The sequence below is a fragment of the Salvelinus sp. IW2-2015 genome, linkage group LG34 (assembly GCF_002910315.2).
Source record: "Salvelinus sp. IW2-2015 linkage group LG34, ASM291031v2, whole genome shotgun sequence".
NCBI classification, from domain to species: Eukaryota; Metazoa; Chordata; class Actinopteri; order Salmoniformes; family Salmonidae; genus Salvelinus; species Salvelinus sp. IW2-2015.
In genome coordinates, this window is record NC_036873.1 from 8,808,550 (window position 1) to 8,822,277 (window position 13,728).

General features: G+C 43.8%; 1 protein-coding gene across 1 annotated transcript in view; it reads right to left on the reverse strand.

The window, feature by feature from the left end:
* Positions 1-726: 726 nt before the first annotated feature.
* The window catches only part of LOC111958488 (G-protein coupled receptor 83-like), a 24,194-nt gene continuing 11,192 nt past the window's right edge, over positions 727-13,728 (reverse strand). The window contains exons 5-8 of the mRNA XM_023979748.2: positions 6,523-6,969; positions 5,996-6,121; positions 5,110-5,243; positions 727-4,715 (exon numbers count right to left, since the gene is read on the reverse strand). Coding sequence (XP_023835516.2) covers positions 4,013-4,715; positions 5,110-5,243; positions 5,996-6,121; positions 6,523-6,969 — 1,410 coding nt within the window. The 3' untranslated portion in view covers positions 727-4,012. The remainder of the gene's footprint in view (positions 4,716-5,109; positions 5,244-5,995; positions 6,122-6,522; positions 6,970-13,728) is intronic.

Here is a 13,728-nt window from a genome sequence, read left to right on the forward strand (position 1 = left end):
TTGCAATGTCCGTGCAGTGAGACGCTTAAGACAGCGCTACAGGGAGACAGGATGGACAGCTGATTGTCCTTGCAGTGGCAGACAACGTGTAACAGCACCTGCACAGGATCGGTACATCCGAACATCACACCTGCAGGACAGGTACAGGATGGCAACAACAACTGSCCGAGTTACACCAGGAACGCACAATCCCTCCATCAGTGCTGGCTGTCCGCAATAGGCTGAGAGATGCTGGACTGAGGGCTTATAGGCCTGTTGTAAGGCAGGTCCTCACCAGACATCACCYGCAACAACGTCGCCTATGGGCACAAACCCACCGTCGCTGGACCAGACAGGACTGGCAAAAAGTGCTCTTCACTGACGAGTCGCGGTTTTGTCTCACCAGGGGTGATGGTCGGATTCGCGTTTATTATCGAAGGAATGAGCGTAACACCGAGGCCTGTAATCTGGAGCGGGATCAATTTGGAGGTGGAGGGTCCGTCATGGTCTGGGGCGGTGTGTCACAGCATCATCGGACTGAGCTTGTTGTCATTGCAGGTAATCTCAATGCTGTGCGTTACAGGGAAGACATCCTCCTCCCTCATGTGGTACCCTTCCTGCTGGCTCATTCTGACATGACCCTCCCGCATGACAATGCCACCAGCCATACTGCTCGTTCTGTGCGTGATTTCCTGCAAGACAGGAATGTCAGTCTTTGAGCACGTCTGGGACCTGTTGGATCAGAGGGTGAGGGCTTGGGCCATTCCCCCCAGAAATGTCCGGGAACTTGCAGGTGCCTTGGTGGAAGAGTGGGGTAACATCTCACAGCAAGAACTGGCAAATCTGGTGCAGTCCATGAGGAGATGCACTGCAATACTTAATGCAGCTGMTGGCCACACCAGATACTGACCCGCCCTTTGTTCAGGGACACATTATTCAATTTCTGTTAGTCACATGTCTGTGGAACTTGTTCAGTTTATGTCTCAGTTGTTGAATCTTGTTATGTTCATACAAATATTGACACATGTTAAGTTGGCTGAAAATAAACGCAGTTGACAGTGAGAGGACGTTTCTTTTTTTGCTGAGTTGATGTGCACTATGAGTTAAGGCAATGGATCTCAGAAAGCACAGATAGAGAGAGGGAGAATTCACAATTAAGATCCCACATTTACATCACATAACCATAATATTACAGATGCTCATGCCTGTTGTTACCACCATCTGACATTTGACCCTGGCATCAACATTCAAAACATTCAAAACAAGAACAACTTTAATGAAACCAAGCATAAACACAAGCATGTTCAAATGTCAGGWTTAAACCACCATCATTATCGTCTYTACACGTGAACATCAGGTCACAGATACTCACACTCTTCACCTGGTCCGCTCACCATTCAAATGAATTAAGAGGAAAACATTAACACACACAGACATGTACAAATCTGTCATTCAAATCACCATCAGGTCTTGGTGAAAGAGGAACTTGTTTAATTTCACATACTTTAAGTGCGCTTGATTTAGCTTGCCCTACAATAGAATAGTCCCAAAGGTGCAAACCCCACCCACCTGGCGCTCTTGGTCAGCTAAATAAAATGGATATAAAGTGTTTTAAAGAAAACAAATAAAATTGTATCCAAGGTCTGGTTAACAGTACCACCAACAGCAGAACAGAACCCGTTGACTCTGAGTGCRTCATCTTGTCCACCAGCCGGCTCACTCTGTAATTGTGCCTGCGGGCGAGATTACTGAGTGCCTAATTTCCAACACGCTAATGCATAACGTAGCATTCAAGCAGTAGCCTTCTCATTATAGGAAGTGTCCCAAATGGCACCCTATTCCCCTTTCGTGCACTATTTTTGACCAGGCCTATAGGGTTCCTTCCGTCAAGTATAGTGTACCACTTTCTTATTTCACACAGTCCTGAACTCAATCAGTCCTTAAAAGGTCTGGTCTGGTACTTTCATTTATTTATCCAACTGAAAGCATATTTATGCTCTGGTACTTTGGCAACTAGTATTTTTTAAGTATTTTTTTAACCTCCCGCTTTGGGCTGGATGTGTCAATATGTATACATACAGTACATCAATAATCTATGAGCAGAGTGACTATTTTATGTCAATTAGCCACAAAATCCCTAGGCTGAAAGGGACTGTTTTCAGGAAGCTGTGCAAGCGGCATTCTCCTTACATTTACCCCCACGTGGGCCAGCCCCCTAGCAATTAGAGTTTTGGCCAATGAGCTTCAGCCCCTCGCCATTTGAGTGACAGCTAGCAAGAATCACACACAGCAGAGCGAGAGACCGCAGTGACGTGGCACACATTTTCGGGGACCACAAAAGTACCGGAGACTAATAGCCATCACCACGTGTGTAGTCAGGTGTCCATGTTTCAACCTGTATCTTATACAGAGACTGCCAGCAGATGTAGGGAGGAAACGTCTGGAGCAAAAAATCTTCACCCCACCTCCATAACATTCTTCTTTCCCATGGACCTGAACTAAATCAGTTCTTAAAGATTCGATCTACTTCTTTCATTTACAGTCAGCGGTTAAAAGTGTTTCCCCCGCACTTGTTTGTAAACTTTAGGAGTGGATCTTGGCAAATGTACAGCACCTGCTACAGAGTTACTTCAATTCTGTGGGTAACCGTCAGTTACATTTGCCAAGCGAGACCCGCCCCCACAGTATACAAGAGTGCAGGGATAGCACATTCGACTGGAAGTGAAAGTCACAGATTGTTCCTTCAAACTCTAGCTCCATCAGCGCCCCTCTCCTTCCTGCAACTCCCCGGCAGCAGCAGTGAAACTCAGGGAGCAGAATACCGCGCTCACAGTCAAGATTTCCCACTGGCTAGAAAGTGTCTTCAACAAAAACTCACTAGAAAGCTGGCAGGGATCCACAAAACATAACAATTTGTGTGCAGTGGGCGAGACATGGTCAATCAGTGGGAATGAAGACAATATTACTTTTTTTGTAGGAATGGYATATGGAATAAACCGCAACTGTTGAAACGGCAAAACTCCACGTTCGCCGTCTCTGCCTTTTGAAGTCCAATGATGGCTATAATTCTCTGTGAATGATTTGAAAAGCGAGACAGAAGAACTGGCCAGAGACAGAACAAACAGATGTCTTGCAACGCGGTCCCGAGGAAAAGCAGAACTATCTATGCCGCGACAATACCGTCCTGCTAATATACACCGAGTGTACAAAACWTTAAGGACACCTGCTCTTTCCATGGCATAGACTGACCGGCTGAATCCAGGTGAGAGCTACGATGCCTTATTGATGTCACTTCGTTAAATCCACTTCAATCGGTGTAGATGAAGGGGAGGAGACGGGTTAAAGAAGGATTTTTATGCCTTGAGACAATTGAGACATGGATTGTGTATGTGTGCAATTCAGAGGGTATATGGGCAAGACAAAAGACAAGTGCCTTTGAACGGGGTATGTGGCAGGCGCACCGGTTTGTATCAAGAACTGCAATGATGCTGGGTTTTTCATGCTCAACAGTTTCCCGCCTGTATCAAGAATGTTCCACCACAGAAAGGACATCCAGCCAACTTGACAGCCAACTTGACACAACTGTGGGAAGCGTTGGAGTCAACACYGGCCAGCATCCCTGTGGAACGCTTTCGACACCTTGTAGAGTCCATGCCCTGARGAATTGAGTCTGTTCTGAGGGCAAAAAGGGGGAGGTGCAACTCAATATTAGGAAGCTGTCCTTAATGTTTTGTACACTCAGTGTATACAATATGTGCTAACAGAGTAGTTGTTRGTTTGGGTGTTGCATTTGTTGCCAGACCTCACCACACCCTGTTCCCATCCATGTGAGACCTTTCTTCCCGAAGGTGGCGCTGTCATGAAAGTTAAAAGATGATACATTTCCTGTTCTAGAGCCCCAACCGTCTTTAGCAGATAACGTAGTCCTTCAACAGGACTCACCACCAAATGTAGCAACTTTACATGTCTTTAATTGTCAAATAAACTCAATCATTCACTCAATCCCAACCCAAGTGCATTCTGGTAGTTGTAGTTAACTGACAGCTACTATAGGCTCCACTGATAGGATGTCTGTTTTTTTGGCATGTCTAGCAGAGAAAAGGACATGCCTGTCTTTAGGAGGCTGGTGAAAGGACGAGGAGTGGCTTGGCCGAGAGGAGGCGCGGCCTGGGTGTGAAGAGGCGTGACTCGGTCGAGAACAGGTGCGGCTCTCCGGCCAGGCGGCTCTGTGGCAGAGTGCGCAGGAGGGTGGAGSCACCAGCACCGGCCCCAACCCTCCACGCCCCCTCCTCCGGCACATGCCCAATAGCAGCCTTAGCTCCTGGCGGAAGGCGGGGTTCAGGCAACAGTAGATGAAGGGATTGTAACACGTCGAGCTCATCGCCAGCCAATGAAAACAGAAATACAAGGCATTGGATGACTGAATGGCCTGGCTGGAGAGAAGCACCACGTAGCAGTTCAGAGGGAACCAGCATACCGCGAACACCCCAACAACCACCAACAACATAGCCAGGGTGCGCCGCCGCTTCCGCCGCTGCACAGCGAACTGCGCAGTGGTGGTGTCCCCGATAGCGTTACGGCGCCACAGGCGGCGTGCCACGGTTGAGTAGGCGGCGGTGATGATGAGGAGGGGTAGGACGTAGAGGAGGATGAAGGTGAGGAGGTCAATGCACTGCCAGTAGACGTCAGAGGGCTCGGGGAAGTCGGGGACACAAAGGCTGCGCACCTTCTCCTTACTGAGAGAGAAAATGGAGKGGGAGTGAGAAGGAGGGGAAGATAGGGGAGAGTGAGAAGGAGATTGGAGGACGATAGAGAGAGCACATAACCAGCTATGAGTATAGCACAGAGAAGAATACAGTCATGAAAAGTCAACAAGAGAAACAGCAACAACATTTGAAACCCCTAAACAAAACATCTAATGATAAATGTAGGGAGAGGGAGAGTGAGAGAGGCTGGAGGGAAGAGAGAACTGTGAGAAAAGTACACCTGGTGGTTATTGTGTACACAAAGGTGAAGTGTTTGTTCTATCAATTTCAATCAATTTATTGTGTGTGTGTGTGGGTACCTGTGCACGGAAGTGTAGTGTTTGTTCTATCGATTTATTGTGTGTGTGTGTGTGTGTGTGTGTACCTGTACACGAAGGTTAGGAGCTTCTGGTAGATGGCATGAGGCAAGGAGAAGCAGCTGGCCAGGACCCAGATGAGAATCACACACACAACGCCGCGAGTCGGGGACATGCGGGGCCTCAGAGGGTGGAGAATGACCTGTGCACACACACACACACACACACACGCACACACACAGTGTTTTTATCAGGCCGCATTATACACACCAGGCCGCACACATTCTCCATGACACACACTCCATTACACACACCTGCTGCTGTTCTCTGTTCCACACTCCTCCCTTACAAACCACACTTTTAGTTTGAGATAAAAATGGTACTCAAACTCAGCTTGAGCTCTGTAGCTCATAAATACATAGTAGACTCATATCCACTCATATCCATGACAACTCTATGAAAAACAACTAAATGTGAAAACCGTCAAATATTCTTTCTATTGAAAGGATAGACTACAGCAGATGCCAGAAAATAACATACTGTCCCTATAGCTTGGAAGCTGCCTTGTCCCTCAAACTGTGGCAATAAACCAATAATTGACTGTCACGCTCCATTGAAATAGACCTATACCCAAAAATATATTTATAAGAGGACAAAACAGCAGAATAGTTGCTTTTGTTGCCTGTATCAAACTGTCAGCCTGGTGATTGGTGATTCACTGGTTACAAGCTGACAATTTGCGAGTCTATTTGAGAAACCTCTTGAGCTAAGGCACTTTCAGCACTGCCGSTTGGACAGCTCCCCCTCGCGCTTTCGAGTGCTGACGCTTTCCTTACAGCTTTCCTTTACAGCTTTTATTTTACTAGGCCAAGCAAACTGCAACCCTTTAATTAGAAGAAGCACACACAGGACATTCACGATATTCACCGATTTGATGCATGACCGTTAGCCTACCTGGCGTCTGTCCAGCGCGATTGCCGTGAGCGTGAGTGTGGATACGTGCAGGGAGCAATACTGGACGAACCGGCTGATGTGGCACATTCCCTTCCCGAACCACCAGCTGCTATTCACAAAACGGATCTGAGGGAGACCACACAGGCATGTTGACAAGGCTGTTTTCTACTGGCATGATTGCGTGATGAAAAGCTGGAGCCTTCCTATCCATACGCACTTAATAGATCGATTTAACACAGACATATCCCCCTCACTGCAAGGACTCTCATCATTCAAACCACCTGTGGAAAAATGGTTCAAATGATTTAAAAACCCACGCGTTCTTCCACTTTCCGGAGATAATCACTGATCTACCATGATGAAAAATTTAAAAATAATAGATAGCATTTCTATACCGCAAGAATTTCAAAGACGCTCTTGTGTGTGTGTGTGTGTGTGTGTGTGTGGTCATTTGTGTACAGTGATATTTGTTGTGCCTGTGCCCATAGACAGTAGCGAGGTTGCCATGTCCCCGGTCCGTATCGCACCAAAGTAAAGGGCATGTTGAGCAGCGTGATGAGAATGTCTGCCACCGCGAGGTTAATGATGAACAGGCTCGTGGCGGAGTGCATCCGCTTGTTCTGGATCACCACGTGACACACCAGCGTGTTTCCGAACAGCGAGATGACAATGATGAACGAGTAAGCCAGGACCAGCAGGGATTTCACTGTCCGGTCATGGGACTCTCCACCGTAGCAATTTTTAACTGCCATGGAGCGCCAGTCCGCGAGCGTGCCCTCGTCCAGGTCAAGCGAGAAGACATTTGTCAGGTTGGGCGTGTACGGGTCTGACAGGTTCAGCAGCCCTTCTGCATCCACAAAGAGACCCCCGCCGAAAATGGTTGAGTTGTTGTATTCCCGTGCCCCCAACCCGTCGAGGCTGGTGGCCAAATAGGTGATGGAGAGCCACAGACACGCAACTCGCATGTCTGCTGGGGAGGGTTATAAAGATAAGCACCGGACGTCCAARCATCAGTCTCCCTCTCGCGTATCAGTGGCGGCGTGAGGAGAGGGGGACATTGCTTTCTCTGCGCAGACACTTGAGAAGATGTGATGGAGAAGATGTYATGCGCACGATGTGTTGGCAGCACTTTTAAACCCATGCGTGCATGCGCACGCAGTGTGTGTGTGTCTGTCAGATATTGGCGGCTCAATGCTTATTTGTTCACGCTGAGAGAGAAGAGGAGCGAAGCACGGAGATAGAGAGAGGTGGAGGGAAGTGAGACAGAAGGGAGAGAGAGAAATCAAAGTATGAATTTTAAATGTTTACTTTTACAATGATCAATGAGGTACAGCAAGCAGTGTTATGTGAAACTCTTTGTTGTYTATAGCTGTTGATTTGAGGGTTACTGTATCTTATTTGTAGCCTAGCATAAATGACATTCATCGTATTTGTATTGTATGCACGGTCATTTATGGCGCTACCCCTTGGTGCAGAGACCCTTTGCATCCATCTTTCGTTAATTAAATCTCAATGGGACACATGGAAAAGGATGACGAGAGTAAGACAGACAGACATGAAACCGGTATCTAATATAACCAACAGAGAGAAAGACGGACGGTGAGAGAGAAAGAGAGATATCCATGCATTTAAGACTGAGATAGTCAGCTCATTATACAATGTTTATTTGCCCATGCATACAGTATTTTGAAACGATACGGCAAGAGGGACTTGCGCCATCAAATGATGGATCTGATTATGGAAATTCAGGGACAGTTTGTTCTTTAATTCCCAAACTTGCAAGTAAACGTGTACTCCATCAAGTTTTATTAATATTTATGAGAGTGCACGCACGCACACACACACACACACACACACACACAAAATAGAACATGAAGCACACTGCCAGATAATTCCCATGTGTGTTTTTTTTAGCAATGTTTCGCATTATAGGATATTGCACTGAGTGGAATCTTCTGTTTTGATTGTGAATATTTTTGACACTTTGATTTGCCTATGTTTTAGCCTGAGATCTAATTACATTCGCTTATAGTTTCACTTTGATGTATTGAATAAAATCTATCTCGTCCACGGCTGTTATATAACTGAGATATGTGATATCACTTACTTAGATGTCTGAAATAACTGAGGTATCTGATATAACTCACTGAAGTATGTGATATAACTGAACTGTGATAGCTAACTGATCTGGTACAATAAGGGAAGTGTCTGATACAACTACCTGCTCATGAAAAGCCCAGCCATTTGACTCAACCCTTAGTCTGTCACTGAGCCATTAACACTTACATCACACCAACACATGCATGCACACGCTGAAGCAGCTTGAGAAGTGCGTGAACTTGTACCACATGAGACCCATACAGACACATTGTATGGACCAGGTGTACTGTCTCGCTCTAAATCTCTCTCCCACACAACTGGATCAGGTGTTGTACCGAAAAGCTCCCCCCTGCCAGAACCCCCCCCCCACACTCTTCGCCGTGAACGCGCACGCACTCAATTCTTCATTGCTGCGACTTGCTTGTGGTTGAGATTTCTGTTAACGTTCGGCTGCGTTTCATTATATTATTTATGTCGGTTTGATAGCGGGGAGGCACCAGTAATGTCTGCAGTTTTTGGTTTGGCTATTTGTTTCAAGTGTATTAGTCTATAAAAAAATCTCTGCCAAAATTTGTCATCTTTCCCATTCGACTCGTAGTTGTTCTGAAATGTTTTTGCTTGCCTACATTTTACTCCCTCTGTTTAATATAACACACATATATTAATTATAATTTCGGTTGCCTATGCTGAAGTGAAGTTTGTCTATAAGAAAATATTTCGGCAAGGGTATTTTCTTGCCTGAAGAAATTCTCCCCCTTGTATCTTGGAACTGCAAGGCCTTGCACACTTCAGAATCATTAGTAGCTCATGTTGACCAGTAGAGTGTGCCACAGAAAGCAACATTAGAGTATAAAGAAATACACTTTTATTGAGAAACATTTTGTAATGTTTAAGAAAATGATAATACACACATATTATCACTCAACACAAAAACATCACAGAAAGTTCAGTTTGTTAACAAACATTAAATACGAAATACACCTTTCGATCTTTGCATAATAAGATGTAAAATGACAATAATCAAATATAAAAAGACAATATATAACATAAACAAATATTGGAAAGCTGCAACAGCTCGACTGAACATTTAGTCCACTTTTTATGGAACGTTTCCAGGTGATTACCGTTGCCTGGAACTCATAGGCGGAAATCCCAGGGGGACGGGGGGACACGACCCCCCATCTTGGGAAAAATATGATTTGTACCCCACCAATATATCGCTGTAAACATAACTATGTAATTTTAATAATATTAATAATACGCAATGAAAGCACTTGTGCTGATTATAGACACTTAATAGCGCGTTTTTAAGTTTCAAAAGATTGCGACCCCCCCCGCCCTTTGCCTCACAATGGTTTGATCCACTGCCAGTTCTTTAGCTGGCAAGGTAATAGAGGTTCGTATCTACTGTCCGAAAGGACATGTACGTAACTGACGTGAGGTTAGTCCAGTCAATCCATAGCAGGTCCATAGCAATGTTATTTATTTATTTTTTATGTTGACAGGGTTCACACACTAGCTGAATTTGCAGAGCTAGCGCGCAAACTAAAGCAACATTAACTATCAAGCTAGCTAGTACCTATTCCATTTATGTGAGTCGTCAAAGATGGAATCTTTGCTATCGTCAGTTTATTCCAAGATCAGCATGCAGCTGTAGTGCTTCGACTCCCTGTGATAAGGTTAGCGATAAACTGAAGTCCAAACTGAACAGAACAGAACTACACTCTCTTCTACCATTGTCTTAAATATATTAATGGTCTCGTTGCAAAAATAAATTGTCGCTAGTGAACTTTTTTTAATTTAATTTATTTCACCTTTATTTAACCAGGTAGCAAAGATTATAGCAAACACACAGAAACGGAATTGGTGCTCGCTAGCTTGACAAATTCAGCTATTGTTGGAAGCCAGCCAATATGAAACAAACTATTAAAATTACAAAAGGTTGCGCAGCATGTGTTGTGTAAATGTGTGTGTGTGCAGCTAGGCCAGCCAGCCAGGTAGAAAAATGGCAGAAAAAAGTAAAGAAGACGGACATCAGAGTATTTGTCAGTACACAAAACGCATAGTAAGAACTCTAGTATCCTAATATCTCAAAGACTAGTTGATAAAATGTTCATAAGAAAGAAGTGAAATGCTAATGGAAATGTTTCACAATGATGTCATTAGGCAGAGCAGGCAACAGATGGCACACAGACAGCAGAGCTGGGACAGATAATGCAGGACAGATTGGCAGACAGGGAGTCTCAGGTAAGTTTGTTGAGTCTTTGTTGGCAACATTATGAAAGGTTCTAATTTTTTTGACTTGAAAATAGGGACATAATTGGAAAATGCCATGGATACCCCCACTCTCAACTTAAACTGGTGACTAAACTAAGATTTGTTTACGGCAATGGTATTGCTGTTGTGATTAATTGTGTTTTTGGGTACCGTAGTTACGAGTACGGCAAACACCTTATTTCTTTTCTAGGAGACAGACTGTGAGTCAGTTAGGGTGGTGAAAGGGAAAGACCAGGGAGAGAGACTTCAGAGGACAGTGTCACAGCCACGGCAGGACCAAGTGTCACCCTTGTTGCCAGCAGCACCAGTATAGGGGACAGTGGCACAGCATTGTCCAGTTACCACAGTGATGGCACAAAACCATATCAGCCACACCCACAATTTATAGAACCGCAAACTCTTGCCAACAGAGTGTTGACGTTTCAAGAGAGATGGTTTCTGATTCCCCTGCTACATTATAATCCATCAAAAAAGGAGTGTTGTGTTTTTCACTGTAGCCAAGGGTTTCAAGCCAGCCATCTTTTGGCCAAAGAGCAGATGCTTCCGTCATTAGTGCAGGATTAGGAACTGGAGAAAAGCCATTGAAAAATTCACAGCACATCAAAACTGCCAAACCCACCGCCACTTTGTATTGTAACACACACCAGCTAAATCCAATCAGTGTCCAGTTATCCAGCGCGTGGGTAAACAGCAGGATGACGCAAGGCATTGCTTGATGAAAATTGTTAGTTCGGTGCGGCATGTAGTAAGACAGGGACAAGCCTTTAGAGGCCATACGGATGACAGTGGGAATTTATACCAGATTTTGAAACTTAGGGCAGAAAGAGATGATCCCATTTTACTGAAAGTGGTTAACAGAGCGTACCACAATGTACACAGGCCCCAAAGCACAGAATGAAATGAAAATTCTGAACATCATGGCCAATAGTCATTCGAGGCAGCTGAGATTAGGTCTCTTCCGATTGTACAATTTTCATTAATTGTTGATGGTACTCAAGATGTCTCTGGTGCTGAACAGGAGAATGTCTGTCTGCGTTATTTGACCATGACCATGTCCCTCACAAGGAGTTTATTGGGCTATACAGGGTGTCGGAGACAACAGCGAGGGCATTGCGAAATGGGCAACTGATGTGTTGTGAGGAAACCCGCAAACATATGCTCGGTTCTTTTGTTCAGTAGTGTGTATAGCAGTGGTTCTCAACCTTTTTGGGTACTGAACCCTGCATATTTTTGAGGCAAGGTTTTGAGCGCGTCCTCAGGGACTCCACCCCCTCTTTATTATATGTAAACTTACTGGAAACCTTGTGGTACTGACTACATTCATTACACTTTTTTATTTCACGGACCCTTGCAATTAGTCCATGGACCCCTGTTGAGACCCCGGTGTAATTGATATTTGTTTCTTTTGTTTAGTAGTTTTCAGTACACTTACAAATTATTTATTTCATGTTATTTATTTAAAATTGCATACTTTGTGCGACATACTTGTCCATAGCTGCTGTTTGAAGAGTTGAACACTGACTGAAGGATATTTGTTTGATTTATTTGGGTTTTTCATTGAAGTAGTTATTTTTGCTTTTAGAACTGTACTTATTTTAAGCTTTTTGTTCTTGCAAAGATTTGTAGTAGACTCAGGCCAGGTGCACATATTTAATTACATATAAATGTATCAGAAAAAGTCAAATTAAAAGGTCAATTCAATACAGAGACCAACTTTGTGATGGTTCTCAAGGAGATTATTTTAGAGTGATCACACCATGTTCATTGTATTTATGAAAACTACACCCATACAGTGTACAGTACCATTGTCACTACTGACCTTTCTTGATATTGCTGGTTGTAAGTACGAATACCTGCATACATACTGGACTGGTAAGGAGCACTGCTATAACTATTATTAGTAGTAGAATTATAATGATTTAAACATTTGAACAAGTGGGAAAACCCTTCAGTTAACTACTGTACCTATCAATTATCCAGTTGTAGGAATTATGGTTCATCAATATACATTTAACATATAACAACGTATGCTATGTGTTACAGCACTACTTTTGGTGTCCCCCTCAGGAATTGCTCTTGAGAAAATTTAATGTAATTGTCCCCTCCAAGGTTGATATCAGATTTTCGCCCCTGCCTCAAGCCTGACCTAGTCCTGACAGGCAGCGCAGACATAATCCTCCAATGGGATGGTTTTCATACAGGACTGGTGGAACCATCGTGGGCAGCGGTCACAACCAKTCTSWAATGTATGATGAAAAATGMTAATATATTTAAAACATTAAATACATTTTCTTGAATTACAATTATTTCATTATCAGACAAAGCWGATGATACTACCTCTAGAAGTATTACTGCTTATACAAATTCGTACTCCTAAAAAAATGTGCCTTTAGAAGTGAACAAGCAATTACTCAATTAGTGTCTTCCTCATTATTGTACACCTCCCCACAGAAGTGGCACAGTTGGCTCAGGTCATCCAGCAAAAGATAATTTGAAGTAGTCTATACATCTTTACATGTATTTTTTCTGCGCAATAATAGCCTTGCCGAACCCCCCCCCTTCTAATTTCCTTAATTTTGTGGCTAGAGTGAAATACTTTCTGTGGTACACATCAGAGTCAAATACTTTCTATAAACAAACTTCAGTCAGCATAGGCAACCAAATTAATAATTAATGTATGTGTGCTATATTAAAACAGAGGAGGGAGTAAAATGTAGGCAAGCAATAAACGTTTCAGAACAAGTACTAGTCAAATAAGACGTGGGAGAGATGACATATTTTGGCAAAGAGATCTATATATAGACTAATACACTTGAAACAAATAGCCAAACCGAAAACTGCAGACATTACTAGTGCCTCCCCCACGATCAAACCGACATAAGTATGAAATGAAACGCAGCCTAACGTGATCAGAAATCCCAACTAGCAAGCAAGTCGCAGCAATGAAGAATTGAGTGCGTGCGCGTTCACGCGAGGGGGGCTTTTCGGCACAACACCGGGTACAATTTTAGCCTAATGACAATTGCAGAATGGAATGCCATTACAATACACATAGGTGTTTGGTAACAGATGTCTCTTTCCATTCTACAAATTGCGGGTTCACAGTGCAAAAATTATATTTTGTGAGTGGACGAATGTGCGCGGGTAGCCACTTTGTTAAGTAATTGACAATCAGATGAAAACATCATGACTGGTTGTGTTTATGCCACATTAAAAGGCATAGGCGGCGTGTCCATAAGGCTAGGGGTAGCTTTCAGGAAAGTCATTTGAATTAAAATGCCAAAATGATATTSCCTATGATTTAGCCTATGTTCATCTCTAGGAGACAGAATGCGTCTCCTTGCTGAGCGGTTTGA